This window comes from Epinephelus fuscoguttatus, linkage group LG16, assembly GCF_011397635.1.
Source record: "Epinephelus fuscoguttatus linkage group LG16, E.fuscoguttatus.final_Chr_v1".
Classification (NCBI taxonomy): domain Eukaryota; kingdom Metazoa; phylum Chordata; class Actinopteri; order Perciformes; family Serranidae; genus Epinephelus; species Epinephelus fuscoguttatus.
In genome coordinates, this window is record NC_064767.1 from 31,329,187 (window position 1) to 31,347,956 (window position 18,770).

Here is an 18,770-nt window from a genome sequence, read left to right on the forward strand (position 1 = left end):
CTGCCTTTTGCAAAAGAATTGATGGCCGTGACACGAATGTTGACTTCTTACAGACTTCCCTGTCATGCCTCGTGCTAGGCAGCTCAGGCATGAAATATGATGCTCTGCATTTCAACATGTAGAGGTGGAGTCTTTACACTACGGAATAAGAGGGCCACCTAAAGCGGTTATGACAGCAGGAGAAGCAGCTGAGTCCCAGACCGAACAAGGCCCGCTGATAGAGAACAGAGAGTGAGTGAAGGCAGTTGAAACTGTGAGTGAAAAGTAGAAAAGGAGTGTGCATCAATCTCTTTGCAGCTACGTACAGTAAATGCAGCCCTGCTCAGGTGAGCTGACAGTGGAAGATGCTCTGCTCCAGCTGATGTTTCATGCTCGCAACCTGAGCAGGTCCAGCTATCAATCAAGTGGAGAGGAAATCCACTGGGACTATATGGCTTTCTAACCATGTGAAAAAGTAAAAAAAGAAACATATTACCTTTTTATTTTCACTTTTTCTCTTTTTGACATTTATCACAACACAGATTTCAACTCCTCCAAACATATGTCATGTCTTATCCGTCACTTCAAAATGGTTAAGCTATTTCCATCAACAGTACACTCAAATTAATACTCTAGCTCTTACAACAACAATCTCTTTTCTCTGTTCCTTTCCAATGTCATATACATTACGTATTTACTATACTTTACGGTCTCCACCCTTGTTACGCCTCCATTCTTGATGTGTAACAACCTAAAAATAGCGAGGTGCCAGAAGGCAAGAAAGCTTTCCTCTGACCCGTTTCCAAATCTATCCTGACATCCCAAATCTCCACGTCTCTCCACAAGCCTCGCTCACTCATTCATAACTGTGTTCTGCAGAGATGGAGCCACCACCCATGTGGCCACACACACTGATTGCAAAGGGTCAGAAAGTCCAACTGAAGGGACACGGCGCTAAATCACAAGATGGGGCCGGCTTCCCTTTATCCATCATCTTAGGCAGCAGTAGATGGTATTGCATGTGAGATGATCCAGAGAGACCTCAGGCAACCATTTTCCCCCCTTTGTCTATTTATATTTTCCAGGCTGAAAGCTGAGTATTTCTTATGTCGGAAAGTCTGAAAACATGTAGAGGGAACTCCTTTACAAGTTACACCCACATAGATGCCTTTATGTATCAGAGAGATGAAGCTTGATGGAAGTGAAGGTAATCAGCCCAGTCACCAGGAGAACATGGGGTATTGTACATTTCTTCAAACCATGGATACATCACATTTGCATGTTTCATACGTATCATATCAACGTTTCCAAAGTTATGTTATGTTTGAGCTGATTTTGTGATTGGGAGATGAAGAGGATGGTGAATGGCGTGAAACCCAGGCGAGACGCCTGCCAAGCTGCAGACCACTGTTTGAGACAAACAAACACTGAAACTGGTTATTTCTTAGTGAGTTGTCCCAGCGTTTTCAGTGGCTTCTTGGCCACCAAATGTGGGTGTTTGTTTTCCTGTTCTTCATTTTTTTCCCTGAGACATCAGTACATCCACTCCAAGATAGTGTCATGAAAAGTTGGTAATTACAGAAACATGGCTGTATAGTCAGCCAGGAGTGTGCCACTAAAAGCTGGTATTCAAGCCAAACCATGATTTTTTACTAACCATAACAGTGGTTTCTGTGCCTAAACCTAACCACACTTAAACACAGCATTTCTGAAATGTAAAGTTTCAAAGTATTTGCTATAAAATAACATACAAATTTAATGTATCTGTGGTTGACAGAAATATACAATGCCAATACTTCTCACCGGTTCTGTTCACTCTGTATACAAGCCACTGCAGGAGTGATCTGATGACACCTGTATCGTGAAATTTGCAGATGACACGGCCATCGTTGGTCTTATTCATGACAACAAGACAAATTATCTGAAGAGAGTAAATGAGTTTGTTGGTTGGTGTGAGAATAGTTACCTACAGTTTAATGTTAAGAAAACTAAGGAAATGATCATTGATTTTAGGACCAACGCTCGCACACACCAACATATACTTATTACCAACATGAATGATATTTATAAGAAGAGTCAGCAGAGACTGCATTTTATGCACAGGCTGAGGCAGTATGGGGTGGACAGAAGTTTAATGCTTCTCTTTTATCTAGCCTTTGTAGAGAGTGCACTAACTTTTTTTTTGTTGCTTGGTATGGTGCACTATCTGTGAGTAACAAAACCAAACTCCATAAGGTCATTAACATCTCCAGCAGGATAGCTGGGGTGCAACTTAACAACATGACATCACTGTACGAGGTCTGGGTCCTGAAAAAAGGGAAGGCTATCACTGGAGACGTAAGTTATCCGCTATTCAATCAATATGACCTTATGAGATCGGGATGATGGTTTACTGTACCTAGGCTACAAGCCCGAGCGCAGAGGTCATTTGTCCCCACTAGTATTGGGCTCCTGAACAAGCACCTCAGCTCTGCGTGTAAATGTAATTTCTGTTTATTCATTAAATCAGTACTTTAATAGGACTCACCTAAACAACCCTACTTTGTTCATGATGCTGGCATGATGCTTGATGATATATGTTGCTGTGTTGCTTGATGATATGTGTTGCTTTTTGTTTGTATTGTGTTGTATTGTGTTGTGTTGGTCCAGATGACTTTGCACACAAGTCAAGACAAATAATCTATCTATCTATCTATCTATCTATCTATCTACTTATTCTGGTGAGTGGATCAAGATAAGACTAATCTGCAACTGAATCAAAGACAACAGATTGAACATGCAACAGCCACGGTGACAGCTGTCTGAGTCTGTACTTTGGCCTATGTAAGGGGATGCTAACAATGACAATGCTAACATGCTGATGTTTAGAAAGTAGAATGTTTATCATCTTCATCATCTTAGTTTAGCATGCTAGCATTCTAACATTACCAATTTACCACAAAGTCTTAAAACACAATATTGCCAAGATGTGATTTCTGACATGATCATTAGAGCTAAATAAAAGTCAGTACGATACATCCTCTGGGAACCAGGAATATCTGAACCAAATCCCTCTAGCTAATGTTGAGCTGTTAGGAAAAGTGAAAACTGTGACATGGTGGTGGCCCTACAGGTAAAGTCATTGGGGCTAATCCTTTGAATCCTTTGGCTAAACCATGAATATCACAGCAATCCATCCAGTAGTTGCTGAGATATTTCAAACCAAAACTGATTGACAGACTGGCATCCATAAAGCCGTGCTGCTAAAATGACTAAAAAAGGCAGTCATCCAATATTGTGGACAAAACCTAACACTAAGAAGTAAAATCATCTGCAAGCTTTGGGTGTAACAGTCTTTGCAGGGTGTCTGAACACCACTGACCCAGTGTTGATTACCAACAGACAAAACCTGTGCATGAGTGTGACCAAGCCTTTTGTTTTTGGTTCATCCCAAACTGTGCATTACAGTAAAAATGTCATAATACCTGTGATACTGATATTTAATGAACAGTGACATGGTGTCTGCGAAGTTAAACTTCTGTATGGAATTTTAACGACCAGAGAAAGTTTGATACCCAGCACTTTCCAAAATGTCCACAAAAATGAAATAACATTTGGGTTACGACGCCCACCACTAACCTCAGGCAACTAAAGTGGACACAGACAATAGGGACACAGAGAGTGAATGCATTCATGACGTGAAAGCCTGAATCATCAGTGCTCATTGTGTCAACACTTTGCTGAAAGAGAGAGTAGACCCTGCATGCAGCTGAAGCATAAAAGACACATAAAACTGGGTTACTATATGTCCACATACTGCACTCACTGGTTCTGGTTGCCAACATCTGAATAGACATTCATAATCAATTTTCTGGAAAGCTTTGAGAGTGGGACGAATGAAAAGGGAATGCACTTACTGCTTGACAGATGATGGGGTATTTGATTCGATTGATGCCGCCGGCAAACACAGCAAAGGTCAGAGCCGTGTGGAAACAGAAGTTGAGAAGCATATGCCATCCCTTCCGACTGATGCGGATTGCGCTGCCAAAAGAGACCAAGAATCAAAATAATTAGCAGGTAAATACCATACCCCACAGTGTTTTGTGTCTTATAATAAAGTAAAATCTCATTGAGATTCAGTTTTCAAGGTATATTGCCCATCAGTCACTTCAAGTATGATTTAAGACAGTCTTTTACAAGGTCTGCATAAATTGCCCTTTTCTTTTATCTTGCTACTGCCATATAGATTAACAACCACAGGGGAGCCCAGGGAATGCAGCTCATAGACTTTGAATACTGCAAACAAGCCATTACATACTCCACTGCCAATACATGTGCTGAATAATGGAATGTTTTCAAGTATATTGAAAACATTTTAACCTTGGCTCAACTTTGCAAAGTAACTATTCACATTAAATACTTTGAAGTTTAGTCAACATAATTCATCCAACAAAAAAAATACTTCTTTTTTTGAAGTTATAGAGACAGCTCACCCTGGAATTAAAAATACACATTTATTGTTTTGGGGTGAGTTATCCAGTGTTGGAGGTATCGGCCATAGATACAGTATGTCTGCCTTCTCTCCAATACAATGGAAACAGATGACATTTGGCGTGTGGTGATCAAAGCCAAAAAAACACATTTGAAAAACTCAACAGAAATGTCTCTTTGCAGATATCATTACTCAAGATAATCCACAGACCTTGTAATGAGCAGTTTCATGTAGGATTCATTTTCTTTCTACCAAACGACACCAACCAATTGTATCACCACAAAGACGGAAGCGTGCATCTACTGCTAGCTCACCTAGCACCACTGAGCTAGCTAACATTACAGCTCAACTGAGAAGGAAGCCATTAATGTTTAGATCTTGGGCTGAGCACGAGCCTCTAGTCAATGAGCAGATGCACACTTCAAACTGATTTCTGGAAACAGACATTGCTATTGCTATTTTCAGGTACCACAGGCTGCGCGCCATCTAGTTCCATTATATCTGAGAGAAAGCCAACAACGCTACTACTGATACATCCAACACGCAACAACTCACCAAAAAAATCTAGATTGATAATTAGCACTACAGGTAAGAGGAAAAATATGTAGTTTTGATTTTGGAGTGAACTGTCCCTTTAAGGCAGATCATTTAGAAGACCTGTTTTTTACTGTGATATACCATTTCCTTTTTATGGTTGTTAGTAAATCAAATAGTACAATATTGTACTACCATATTACTATACTTAGCGAGTGCTATTTTGTTGATTAAGAACAACATGATGTTTCATGACTGACAAAATGCATTTTTTTTAACTAACTATATTTATGCATTTTTTTTAACTAACTATATTAACTAACTACTAACTATTAACTAATATATAACTGGGTAATGTCATCCACCATGCACACAACATCAATCATGCAATATGAACTCATACAAACTATACATTTTAGACTCTTAAACAGATTTTCAAAATTTGGCCTCCATCAAAGACTTAATTAAATTCAAATAAATGATAACATTTTGGTCAAATTGGAAAATTAAAAATCTAGACTCCATGAATAAGTAAGAGTCAAAGGCAAAGTCAAAATGTGAATTACTATGACCTCACTATTTTTGCAGTTATACTATCTGATTATCTGCTAGAAAGAAGTATATCTAGATATCATATTGCTGTCTTTTACTTTGGGAGCTACTGTACAAAACACAAATGGTTTCCTCATAAGATTTCCTTTATGAAAAAGCTAAAACAACACAAACATTCGAAGAAGATCTATGCCATTCGGTGACAGAGGCGTACTGCTTTTAAGTTCATTTTGATTGAACTTCAGAGGAGCAGTGTTTACAGGAGTGTTTTTTTGTAAATCAGACAATGAAACGAAAGCTCAAAGAAAAAAATGTAAAGAATCAGTATTAAGATCTACACTTTTCAAAAGGTCAAACCCTACGTGTCTGCAGTAAAAGACAATATGGCATGAAAAAGGTTATGAATAATTTAAAAGTAATTTTTGAATTTAAAACTTCAGCTGGCAAAATGCTAACACTTTAAACAAACTGTATAATCTTTATTTTAGGCTGATGGACCTCAGGCAGAGGCTACTCACAGTTTACACACATACTGTAGCCTACTGTACAATACATGTTGTATATGCACATAAACAGAAATCACTCTGCTGGTTTGATGATGAAATAAAAAGAGAGATTGCTTCCAGTTGGCTGGGCCAATTGAGGTTTCCACAATGTAAAACTATGCACTCATATGCACTTTGTGAAATATGGCATCAGCCGGGGGGTCACACAGTCTTGGGCAGGGCACTTAACCCACATTACTATATTCCATCCAGCTGTTGGAAAATAGACTAAATAGGACAGACAATACTAACATATTTGTCGTACTGTGTGAATTAACAGACCATCCATTCTTTTAATTACTTTCCTGTGTCAGCTCCCTCCCTCCACGCATACAGTCACTGTCACCATTTGAAATTATATAACCTTGTTCTGGAAATCTCCACTCCCCAAAATGGAGGAGCGGAGCCCCGGCTGCACGTGAGTCAACTGTAGATGAAGCAGTGGCTCAGCAGTGAGCTATGAGGCGTGTCTGGGGCTGGGCTTCACTGCTCTGTGTAAGAGGAGGGAGAGTTAAAGCTGCTGTTGTCGATGCCTATGCCGCGGTCCAAGTACTGAACTCCATCCAGCAAAGAGGCCATAAATCAGGCCGGCTCCTGGCCTCCCTGGAAGGGGGTTTTCATAGGCTCTGCTCTGGGCTTTCATTGGGTCAAGTACATTAACCTGGCAACCCTCCACATCCCCATCTCCCAGAGGGTAGGGGGGGGGATAAAACTGTCCTCTCTCTGCATCTGGTCTCTCACCCTGCACCCACTGCTGAGCCAACTGTAAGGGACAATAAAGCTATGCAGAGTATAATATGGCACATTATACAATGGGTAGTTTCACCCAAGCCGTTTCATTGGTGGAGGACAGGTTCCAAACATGCTGATAAGTCCCATAAACCATAGGTAGCAGCACTGTTAAACGGAGCAATGGAAGTGTTTTCATGCTAATTATGATGGAGAAACGGGAGCAATCTGGCAGCAAAAGGCCTGGGCTATATGGCTGAAATCAATAACAGGATATAAACAATAGTTCTGATACTAATATATGTCTAACAGTATGGCAAGTCGCATATGAAAATGCGAATTTATGTTCAGTGCAATGAACTGTGTTTGGCCATATTACATCACAACAAGCTAGGGATAGCAGCAAGCTGTTAATACAGCAATGACCTACTGGTCACCTTACTCGTGGGGAATTAGCATTCTTTTGGACTCACGTTATTGCATACTTGATGAGTGTAAGCACAATATTTTTTGGCTCTAGTTAGGTCTCCACCAACTCCTGAGGGAAATATTTAGCTCTTTAGCTGCTGCATGCTCCACTGTGTTCACTAGCAAGCTGCAAACGTTGTCTGTCTGTTGCTTGGTGCTGAACAGGTGGTGTGCAGAGGTCTATCAGAGCTTATTCACAGATAGAAACAGCTGCTTGCTGTGGCAGGAAACTGTGCTGCGTAAGAGCTATGAGACTCAACCAAAACAGTAAAGGCTGTAAACTTAAATCAGTGAGCTGAAAGACACTACAGAGCTGCAGAGTTAGACTACACATAGTCAGCTCGTTGTTAAAGGGGCTCTATGCAAAATTAAAAGCATATGAGTTGTATGGACACAGTTTTCAATGTGGAAATGGCTAAGCTAATCTTAGCTAAACGCTTGGCTTGGCTTGGCTAAACGATGCTGACAGAGCTAATGGTCTTCACCAGGGGCAAACTGAAGGGTGACCAGTACACCTTTGCAACAGTCCTGTCCCAATATTAGCAGGAACTGCCACATGAGGCAGTGCAAAACAGCAGCAATGAGCCAGCCAGTGAGAAACACACCTGCACTAACCTGCATGCACGGCTGGACTGGCTACCACATCAAAGTGCAGACAAGACTACAACACACACACAGACTTTGCTCAACTAAATCTTTACATAGCAAGTAGTGATTTACTGCTACATTAATAGAGAACCTTTCACATCAACATAACAGAGCAGCTTTAAGTATCTCATGTTGTAGCTTGCATATCATTAATATGGATGGAAAAACATAAAACAATATGATCATATTGTCATTATGATTCCACTAGAAGCTGAAATAATATAATTGAAGTATAAGCCCCAGCTTTATATGAGCATATGTCTTTTATTTTAGGGTTCTTATGTCCTCTATTATTCTCTAAGCATAATCAGCAACAACGCGCTGATTTTACTCCCTTTGATTACAGGCTTATGACACTCAGTACCTTAATACTGTCACAAAATGTATCCATAAGATAAAACGTTTTTTCATCCCTATTGTATCTCTCTTTATGGGATTGATTACAAGTAATTCTTCCATCAAGATTCCCATCAGGCTTTGGTTAAACAGAAAGAGTAACGTTGCCATGGAGTCAGGCAGTTAGCAGTGAGAGGTTTTTGTTTTTTTCTGCCTATGCAACATGTCTTTGCATTCTGGTAGATCTGCACCATGGAAAGTCATGCTGTATCTGCTGCCAACTGTCCCTGTAACCAGAATGTGCAGGCAACAATCAACAAGTTTTTAAAGAAGAGAAAAGGCATGATGGTCTGAAGTGATAAGACGCATCCTATGAATTCTCAGTAGATTTACAGATGTTTGTCCTTTTGACACATATTGCGCCAAAGCACTTTGGGTTCAAAGACATGATACTAGAGCAGGATATCGTGACTCAGTACTTTTAAGGTATTGACCAATAACCTGGTACCAAGTAGTGTTGAAACTTATTTCAAATGACACCTTTATTTGATCCTTTTTGTACCCAGATCTAGAAAAAAAGAGGTGGTTTTGCTTGCAGCCAATTATCACAGGTGTGCAATGTGTGTTTGACCAACTACAGCAGCAGCTAAAACCCATAAAGTCTGTGGTGTGGTGTGGTGTATTTGATGGAGTTGGTAGTTCAGTATGTCGACCAAACTGTCGAAAGTATGGATGTATTATATGCCTGTGGCGTCTGGTGGCATTTTATGCAGCTGAATGCTTCCATTCACATGATGGGTATCGAATGAAGCAAATGAAGCACTCTACTGGTATTGGCATAACTCTACTGGTAATGGCATTTTTTAAAAGATACCAGCCCTACAGACAGCCCCCACTCTGTTATACGCAACTCATACATCACGCATCAGCATTGCACCCATAATCACAGATCAGATTCTATCTTGGCTTATCTCGCTGGCAGAGAGAGAACCAACAGCACATGCTGTATGCATATATTTATGCATGTGTGTATGTGTCAGTGAGCTGAAGTGAGAAAATGACAAATTCAAACATGCACAATCTACTGTGCCGATCCTTTAACAGCCTCCCTCGCATTCTGCCCATTTAACACGCAGTCCCGGGGCTTCGCGGCTCCGATACTGTCAGTCAGCTGGAGTGATACTACATAACTAAAGTGTTACTAAACAGAGATGTGTTTTAGTGCTGGGGAGTGCCTAGAGGGAGGTGTGGAGGATGAGTAGGTGTTGGATTTTGTTAATGTGAGCGCTGTTGAAAGAAAAACCCTCTAACCCTCCCCTGTGTGTGACAGACACCACAAAAGCTCTGGCTTCATATCTTAAATATGGGCTTTTTCTCTCTCTAGTTTGGACTGGAATTAATGTCTTATTGCTGAAAAGCACTTTGTGAGGAATGAGTGTGTTTACATGAACACTAGCATCGTATTTTGGAGTATACCAGTTATGTTTTACCAATGTAAACAACTCATCCTGGTTTCAGAAATTTTGATAAGACCTTACCAGTGTTCATATGCCAGCTGGAGGACTTCCATAGAAATAGGCTACGACTGCACATAAACATCTTTTCCAGGTGAAGACACAGCAGCAGGCAGGCAATCAGGAACTTGGATACTGCTATGTTTGTCTAAACAGGGATATGTGTAACCAGGTTTCTGTTACATATAAAGTAAATTTCCCAAATATGAACTAGGGTTGGGTCGGCATGAGAAAAAAAAACAAAAAAAAAACAATGGTCCAGTTTTTGTCAAAAAATGCATCAAGTCGGTAATACTGGATTTTCGCCACTTAGGGGTGCAATTGACTCATTTAAAATAAAAACGACCATAGGACAACAGAGTGACAGTAACACGTTGTTTCTTTTATTCCTTACAAATAAATATGCAGGTTTAGCTTACTCAATCAGTGCAAACAAGGGTTGCCTCCTTCGTCTGGCTCAAAGCCAAAGTGTTGCCATATTGGCGCATTCTTTGATTTCTTCGAGACTAAATTGTCCGCCATTATTGACTCCCCGTCACTGTTAAACAAACTCCAGGCTACAATAGAGGTCTCGGTGCATGCACACTCGCACCCCCTAGCTCAGCCCCCCCTCTCTCCTGCTTGCTGTGCGCTTGGTGAAGAGGCGGACAGATGCTCACAGACTCGGACGTACTATTCACTTTATATTTCACGGAAACACGGAGGCAAAACAGAACGCAGCCAGCTTCCGTTTTTTTGTGCGACACTTCAGGTCCAGCACTCTTGACCACTGTGTAAATGGGAATTGCCTTGTTGTTTACTTTGTTGAGTTTAGCTATATATATACGTATATATATATATCACATTTTTCACGTCACTATATCACCGTTTAGACTAATCTGATGTTTGTAAAGTCTATAAACACAATGATTGAACAAACATTTATGTGTGCACGTTTTGTAATTTATAATATCGTTATCGTAGATTAGCTGGGCTAACCGTTAGCTGTTAGCCGTTAGCCGTTAGTAGTGTCTGTAATAACTCAATAAACGGTCTGTGAAAAAAATATTTTTTCCAGCGGATGTCTTAGTTACAACATGATTGAGCTAACTGGAGTAGTTTCATGTCGTATCCGACAACGGGAGGCTTTTAACAGATGACGTCCTGATGTTAGCTTTGCTGCTAGTGTTAACGTTAGCTGTCCCTGTCAGCTGCAGCCACTGATGCTTTCTAGACATCGTGATTTTCCAAAACTGAATAAATACCACACATAGCAACACAAAACTGCTTTGCTAGCTCAATCATGTTGTAACGGCTGGATAGTTGATGCGTACATGCTGATTCGGGTGCTATCAGAGCAGATCCACGCATCACTATGGCTTAATAATCAACTCAGTCAATAAAAACAACCCGTCGTGTGTTAGGAGTGTATGTCGCCGACAGAAAGAAAGAAAGAAAGAAAAGGAAAAAAAAAGATAGAAAAGCAGCGTACACTTTACATATTTATTTCTCACAGGTGTGCACATGTTGGCATGCAGAAGCACCGTCTGTGTGTCTGTGTGCCGAGGGTGCGAGCCGCAGCTTCAGCTGCTCAGGCAGAGAGGCTGTGTAGCCCGGTGTGGTTTTTTCGCTGATTCGGTTCTGCAGGTTCTCTGCTGGTACACTGGAGACAGGGATCAAGCAGTTTGTCTCACTCGGGATAGATTGTGCTTTTTGGGTTCATAGTTTTTGATTGACGTGCGATTTATTCGCGTTTAGAGGGAATTATTTTTACCGGCAATTACCGGATAACGGAAACGTGGGCACAGTTATCTATATAAAATACACAGACTAACTAACTAACTGATTGACTAACATAAACAATTGAAAATTGACAAAATTAGCTTGCACCGTTAGCTCCAGTGAGGGAAAGCATGAGGGAAAGCGGCTGACCAGAAGTCACGCACAAAAACACGGAAGTTGATCACTATTTACTTCCGTGTTTGAAAATAAGGTGGATAAGCAGAGCGGATTCCGCAAGGAATGTCCGCAGTCATTCGGGCTTCCATAGTCGAGCACACTTCTGCGTTGTAGTTTCCTAAAATGTCCGCGCGGTTGTATAATTTGAGCTTTGCATGCACGGGGCTTGTGGACGTCCGCGGAGTCCGCTCCGCATACGTTCTGCCTGGGTACAGGCTGTAAAATGACGTATGCGGTCCGGTCAGTCTCAAAAAAAAAAAAAACCCAGTCCAAGACAGAGTACTGAACCGAATTGGTATTACCGAGAACCGACCCAACCCTGATATGAACAAAACCAGGGTTAAGGGCTGAACAAATGTGTGCAAGCATTTCCAAGCGCCTGTTTTTTTAGGGTGCAACGGCTGCACTGTGAAATCAAATAAGCTTAAATGCTGCAATGCAAAAAGACAAAGAACAACCGCACACAGCCAGTAGATATATTTCCTTTCTTCCATTTCCTATGTAAATATCAGTCCATGGTAAATATGAAGGAGAGGTTGGTCATTTTAGTGCAGGGCTACCCACAGCTTTACACCTGTTCCATGGACGGGAACTGCCCATTGGTCCGACAGCCTATTGGTTCGACATCCCATTGTTCCGACCATATTAAACCCATTGTTCCAAAGTCCCGTTGTTCCGAAATCATCATGATGCCCTGTGGTTAAGGTCTGGTTAGGTTTAGGCACAAAAACCACTTGGTTAGGGTCAGGAAAAGATCATGGTGTGGGTTAAAATGAAAAAGAAAGTGACAAACACATAAGCCGTGAGCCTGCTCCGCCTCAGGCCTTTCGCAGCTGACCCAGTGCCGGTTGCGGCACACCATCAAGGCAGAAATACGCCCACTGCGAGCCGCTCAGCACCACAGACCGTCGGACTAATGGGATGTCGAACCAATGGGCTGTCGGACCAATGACATGGACCCTCCATGGACTACATTTCAGGCCCAAGGCACACTTAAAAAACAATACCTGAAAGAAGCTCAGCTCTGCACTCTGGATTTCTGGTGGGTAGGCTGTGATACGGTGCTGGTTATGGTCACTTTGCAACACCAGGCACAACCTGCTTCTGTGCCCTTGAAAGTTGGCACAGCAGGCACAAGAGTAGTACCCAGTGCCCAACCTCACGTTTTAAAGGCAGTAAAAGATGTGGCATGTGTCCCAGCCCTAAGACCGAAATACTAATGTGCATGTAAACATACTTAGTCTGCTCTGACAGTAATATTAATACATCTGACAAAATTGCAAAAGGCATTATTGCATGACAGTATATGCAATTTCTTTCTCAGAAATGTCTTCCAATATAAATTATAAATGAAACACAGACCCTATCCTATTCATCAGTTATGAAATATGATTGCAAATCTTGTAAAATATCTGCAGCCCTTTTATGTTTCTCCAGTATTATGAATCAACAACAAATCAACACTTCAAACTGTGTTACTTCGTAGCAACTAGTAGTTTAGCTTCTACAATGTCTATTCAAAGATTCATTTTAAAAGAAAGATTTTTTTTGGCACCCTTCATAAAAAACACTCTTTTTCATTTCATTCTGATTAATATGTCTTTAAATCATATGGATCATGGCTGCGTATTGTATTTTTCCACTGAGTTTCACTAACAACACACTAATCCTGCACAAAACACAAGATCCTCCAGTGGCGTTTGGAGACTGTTTACATTTTACTCAAATCAAAAATCTCAATCTTCTGCAATTTTGGAATTGCTCCTGCCTGTATCGCAGTTTCAATTTTTCCTTCAGTCAATACTGCAGTGCTAGACAACAGTATAAGTGATGCTGCTGTTTGGAGCCCCAGATGCTGTCATCACTGTCTGACTGCAGAAGGACGCACCCTGTCTCTGTCCCAGGTGTCACAGATGGATGCAAACTGCAATTGCTGCTGTGCGTTCACACGGTTTCATGCATTTGGAGCTTCAGTCACAGTAAGAACATGAAAACATAAATAAAAAGTATTTCTGTCTGAGAGAATGTCAGTCAACTGTGTTATTCTGAGAATAAAACCATATTTCTTTGAAAATGTGACATTTGAGACATTTCCTATTGCCTTTATATTAAAATGGATGGGGAGCTATTACAATAACACCACATTAATGCCACGGACATGATAAAGTGACTGATGCTCTACAACAAAACAGATGATGAATTGGCTTGCTGAAATAATATGCCAGACAGGCTCCCTCTGCTTTAATAACAGCATCCACAGCAGGTGAACTTAAGAAGAGAAGACAGACGCCCCAGTGCAAAACCATTCTCTGTCTTCATCGCAATATGGAAAAACACGAGTAAAGGCAGCCTCAGTGCCCCACAGAATACATTGGAAGCATACATTTCTGCTATGACTGTCAAAAACACACCCATCTGTGTATGTGTTTTAGATCCTCTTAGGCAGACAGGCTGCAGTGCTTACGCCAGCCTAAAGCATCTGACTCACACCCAGGATCTGTGACAGAGGAGTCAAAAATAAACCACAAACCATGAAGGAAAAAAAAGGTGAGAGATTATTAAAGTGTTTGCCCAAGTGTCCACATGTTGAAATGAAAAGCTGCGGGAAGTTTAAAGGTATATTTCAACAGACTTTTTTCCTTACCTGTGGTGCACTATGTACGTGATGATGGAGGCGAAGAGGCAGAGCAACATGACCGCCGTGCAGGCATACACGACCGGGTGCAAAAACTCCCCAGGGAATGGGGGGAAAGACAGCACCTTCTTCAGATCCTAAAGCAAAAGATGAGAGAGGAAAAGTGAGGATCAGACAGAAGCCATCATAAATACAGTATCATAAATATAATCACTGAGCAAGAACCAGGCCTGCACAGTGACGGCGCTCCTGACAATCCACCCGAAAGACGAAGATGATGAGCTCTCCACATGCATAGGCACAGTAAACTGCGCCGACGAGATATGCAAGCGAAATACAAATGAATGTCAAGGAAATGTCTCCGAGTCAGAACGCTGTCCAAATCAGCATAAAAGAGTAACAACCCTGTCGAGTGAATATTCTTCCCCCTGCATTTACATTTTGCATTTCAGGCATTTAGCAGACACTCTTAGTCGGAGCGACTGAGTGCAACAATAGCATAATCTTCCTAGTCTGCCAACATAAAAAGCAAAACAAAAATGGATAGCAGCCAGGCAAAAAGAGAAAAAAAATGAAAACAAAGTTAAGTCGCTTTTTGTGTCTGTAAAAGACACATTGTTAACAGACGCTCATTAAGCCCTTATCAACATCACAGTCCATTTTGCTTGGTAATTTATTCTACACGAAGTCTACAAGACAAACTCCTTCAACTTCTGCGGCACGCATTCTGACAGCTACAGCTTATAACTCTCAAAGTAGAGACAACTTTTTAATACTTCAGTTTATGGTATGGGTGAGCTTTAGATCTGTTGTTTTAAGAGGCAAAACAAGCTACTGTAAAATCTCTAAACCCATTCAACAGTGACGTCACAATTTAGGCTCCATCGTGTTGACGTTGCTAAATAAAGTGCACCTTATCTCCATAACCCCGCCAGCTCAGCAGAGCTGGAGTTTGTGTCTGCGAGAGTGATCTACACACACACACACACACACACACACTGTCTGACTCCATCATTGTCTCGGTGAGTAGCCAAGTGGGATATTCTCTTTCTGTGTTTATCCAAAGGCTGATGAGCCTGTCGGGGCCTGTGAGGGGTCCTGACCTTCAACGGGGTATTTATAAGCACGGTTGTAAAGTAGTGGCCCGAGATGAAATAAAAGGTTTGGGGGACAGGACGCTGGGGAGATGTAGAGCAGAAGAGTGTGTGGTACAGACACTCAGTCCAACACTCATCAGGCTAATAAAGGCTTTCCTGTGTGTTTAAAGAGGGAAAAGTAAAAAGAAAGTCAAAGAGTTGGTGCCAAGATTTATATTTAAGGAATTTCTGCTGCTCACTTTTGCGGCTTTTTTGGAGGTATGAAAAGTCACCACTCTGATGCTGTTATGCTACTTTCAAGAGATCTGGTCATTTTTTGTAAACTGCAAACTATATAAAATACATAAATTCTGATGCATTACAACATGTTCCCATCTATGCATCCATCTGTCCATCCATCATATATACAGTTACCCTTTACAGGCCTGTTGTGGGCTGACGGCTTTATCCAGCTCACAGTAGTCAAGGGGAAGGGTTGGGCAGCTCAGCAGTCAATCACAGGGCTAACACATATAGACACACAACCATTTAGGCTACTCTACTACTACTACTTCTTAAACAATCATTACAAATATCAGCCAGTGAAGGTGTTTTCAACCAACCCATAGAGTTAATGTTAGCTTAATTAGCTAGCATAGTTCCAACAATTGCAGTTTCAAGTGGCAAAACTGGCAGCTAGAAACAAGATGTCTGCTTTTGTCTACTTCTATAATCAGGAAACCATTGTTTCAAATATTGCTACGTATTTGGAAGTGATAAATCTGCCATTGTTATCATTTTAAACTGCAAACATGCTGCCTTTGGGATTTAGGGAGGAAACCATAGCACCCAAAGGAAATTACACGAACACAGACACCAGGAGAAAATTCTAACTCACAAAGAATGGCACCAACAAGGTCCCAACTGGGCGGTAAAACTTGCGCTAACTAGTCATAGGTTGTATCATTAGTGTGCACTCTTCTTTCAGCTCTTTATGTCCTCTTTAGCCATTAAAAGCTTCACTTTCTTTCCCAACTAGTTACTAACTTTGTCTGTTGTTTACTGCTAAAAACGTCATGCACAGTTGGTTTCATCAGAGCTCTTTTTGCTGGAAACAGCTGCCTGCTGCCTCTGAAGGCATGGCTGGTGACAATAATGAGACTAGATCAAAACAGTTAAAGCTGCAGTTGGTAACTTTTGTAAGAACAACTTTTTGTCACATTTGCTGAAAATATCATTACATCCACACAGTAACAGAACAGACAGATATGCTGTGAAGAAAAATAATGTTTTGCTGCCTCCTTGTTGTGCATCCAGTGGTATTTGGTAGAGGCCAACGCAGCGGCAGGAACACAACCAATCAGAGCTGAGAAGTCTTTAACGCAGCTGTCAATCATGCGAATGACTGCTTGTGAACTGCGATCAAACTGTCAAACTAGGCTATGCTAATCAAATTTGAGTCATGACTCTGTTAGTACACAGCCTCTTTCTCACCTCAAATGTTTTCATAACTTTACTTTAGTGTACTGTTTAGCTGTGACATGAGAACATTTGCGCCAGCCTTTTTTTTGGCTCAACTGTTTTCAACATGGCAGCCAATTGACATTTTGACCACAGTTCACAAGCACTGACTGACTGACATGATTGACAGCTGCATCATAGACTACTTTGCTCTGATTGGTTGTTTTCGTTCGCATGCAGTGGATTCTTGCAAATGCCATTAGAAGCACTGTGAGGAGGCAGAATAATGTGATTTTTTCCCCCACAGATTACCTGCTCATGTACTACTGAGTGGCTATTGTGACAGTTTCAGCAGTTGTGTTAAAAAGTTATTATTTATAAAAGTTATCAGCTACAGCTTTAAGTTGGGGGCTGTCAAACCAAAACCAGAAGTTGAAAGACGCTATAACACACCACAGAGCTAAGGGGAACTGCAGTAGGATGATAACTGTCTGTGAATTTATAACTGTGCCCAACTCTTTCAAGATACATGTAGTCATTTGATCCATTGCTAATACAAAAATATTGATTGGAGCAGCTTTAATGCTAACCATATTACCTCTGAAGAACTACTCTTGGCTAACTTTGAAAGGTGGTGAATGAAAAAAATCACTGATCTTTAAAAATACAGACATTATAGGTTTTCAGCTTGTAGCTTGGCCAGAAAATCAAAAATGACAAACGAGAAGGATGGGGAGAGACAACTGTAATTAGACCTGAGCAATAAAATGTACCATCATTTGGAAGCACAGCAGCACACAGACAGATAGAGGAAGGGAAAAAAACATGTCAAAGAGAAGGAAAGGACAGCGAGGGGGTGGCCCTTTTGGAGGAAAACACATGACAAACATATTCCAAAATTGTAAATAGCTTCTCATAATTTGGTAGCTACAGATTTACAGGGAATTATTAAGTTTGTATTTGTCCCTGGAGCGATGTCATGGAAGGACAATGAAAACGGGTGTTAATTACAGCTCAATGAATTGATGTTGCTGGAAAAAAATCAAGGCCTGAAGCATCAGCAAGAAATCCTGCTGCAATGAAGCTTTTAAGTCACTAAGCTGATTTATATACTTAAAGAGCAAATAACACTTCATATGGGCTTAGATCATGAAAAATAACCCCACACAAACATCAACTTAACCAAAGGTCACAGAGAAAACGTTCCCGAGGGAATCAGTTACTGCATTGGTAAAAACTAAATTGTGCTCAGACATATTGAGTGGTTCAGTGTGATGCTAAGCGTCACATGGTGAGTGACGGCAGCCGTGGTTAAATGGCTTTAGGTGTGAAGGAGGAAGTCAAGCGTTCTCATGGGATATATTATCATCATCACTGGGCTTATAATGTTTGCTGGGAATGTCCGCCTCTCGCCTCCAGAGTCTTTAACTATTTCTCACCCCAACAAATAAAGCTCACAAGCCCACAGCTGTGCTGAGCTGCTTTCCTCAAGATGTCATGCATCTTAGAAGTACTCACAAAACCATACGTGGGCCCCAGTGCCTTATTACTAAAAAGTGGTAAATTGAATTTTAGTATACAAGAAATCAATGTACTCTGCACAAAAAGTGCACCGGCAGACGACAACTGCTGCGACTCTGAATGCTATTTCAAATTAGGAAACATTTTAAAAACAGCTTTTAGAAACTGTGTTTCAAAATGTGCTGCATTTCTTTAACTTTAATTTATTCATTTATAACAGCACTGGCTGCCATCTTTTCACTCCTCACCATTTCTAGCTCCTCCATTTTTGTCAGACAATGCATTGTGAGACAGTAGTGCCCATTAACACCACATTCAAAAATCAAGCAATGTAATTATGCGTGCTGACAATTTTGAGTATAC

The 18,770-nt window shown here is 41.0% G+C and overlaps 1 protein-coding gene across 2 annotated transcripts in view; it reads right to left on the bottom strand.

The window, feature by feature from the left end:
• Positions 1-18,770, bottom strand: part of LOC125903568 (adhesion G protein-coupled receptor A3) — a 243,330-nt gene that overhangs the window by 32,554 nt on the left and 192,006 nt on the right. For both annotated transcript variants that reach the window (XM_049600560.1, XM_049600559.1), the window contains 2 exons: positions 14,359-14,486; positions 3,876-3,999 (listed from right to left, as the gene is read on the bottom strand). In XM_049600560.1, coding sequence (XP_049456517.1) covers positions 3,876-3,999; positions 14,359-14,486 — 252 coding nt within the window. The remainder of the gene's footprint in view (positions 1-3,875; positions 4,000-14,358; positions 14,487-18,770) is intronic.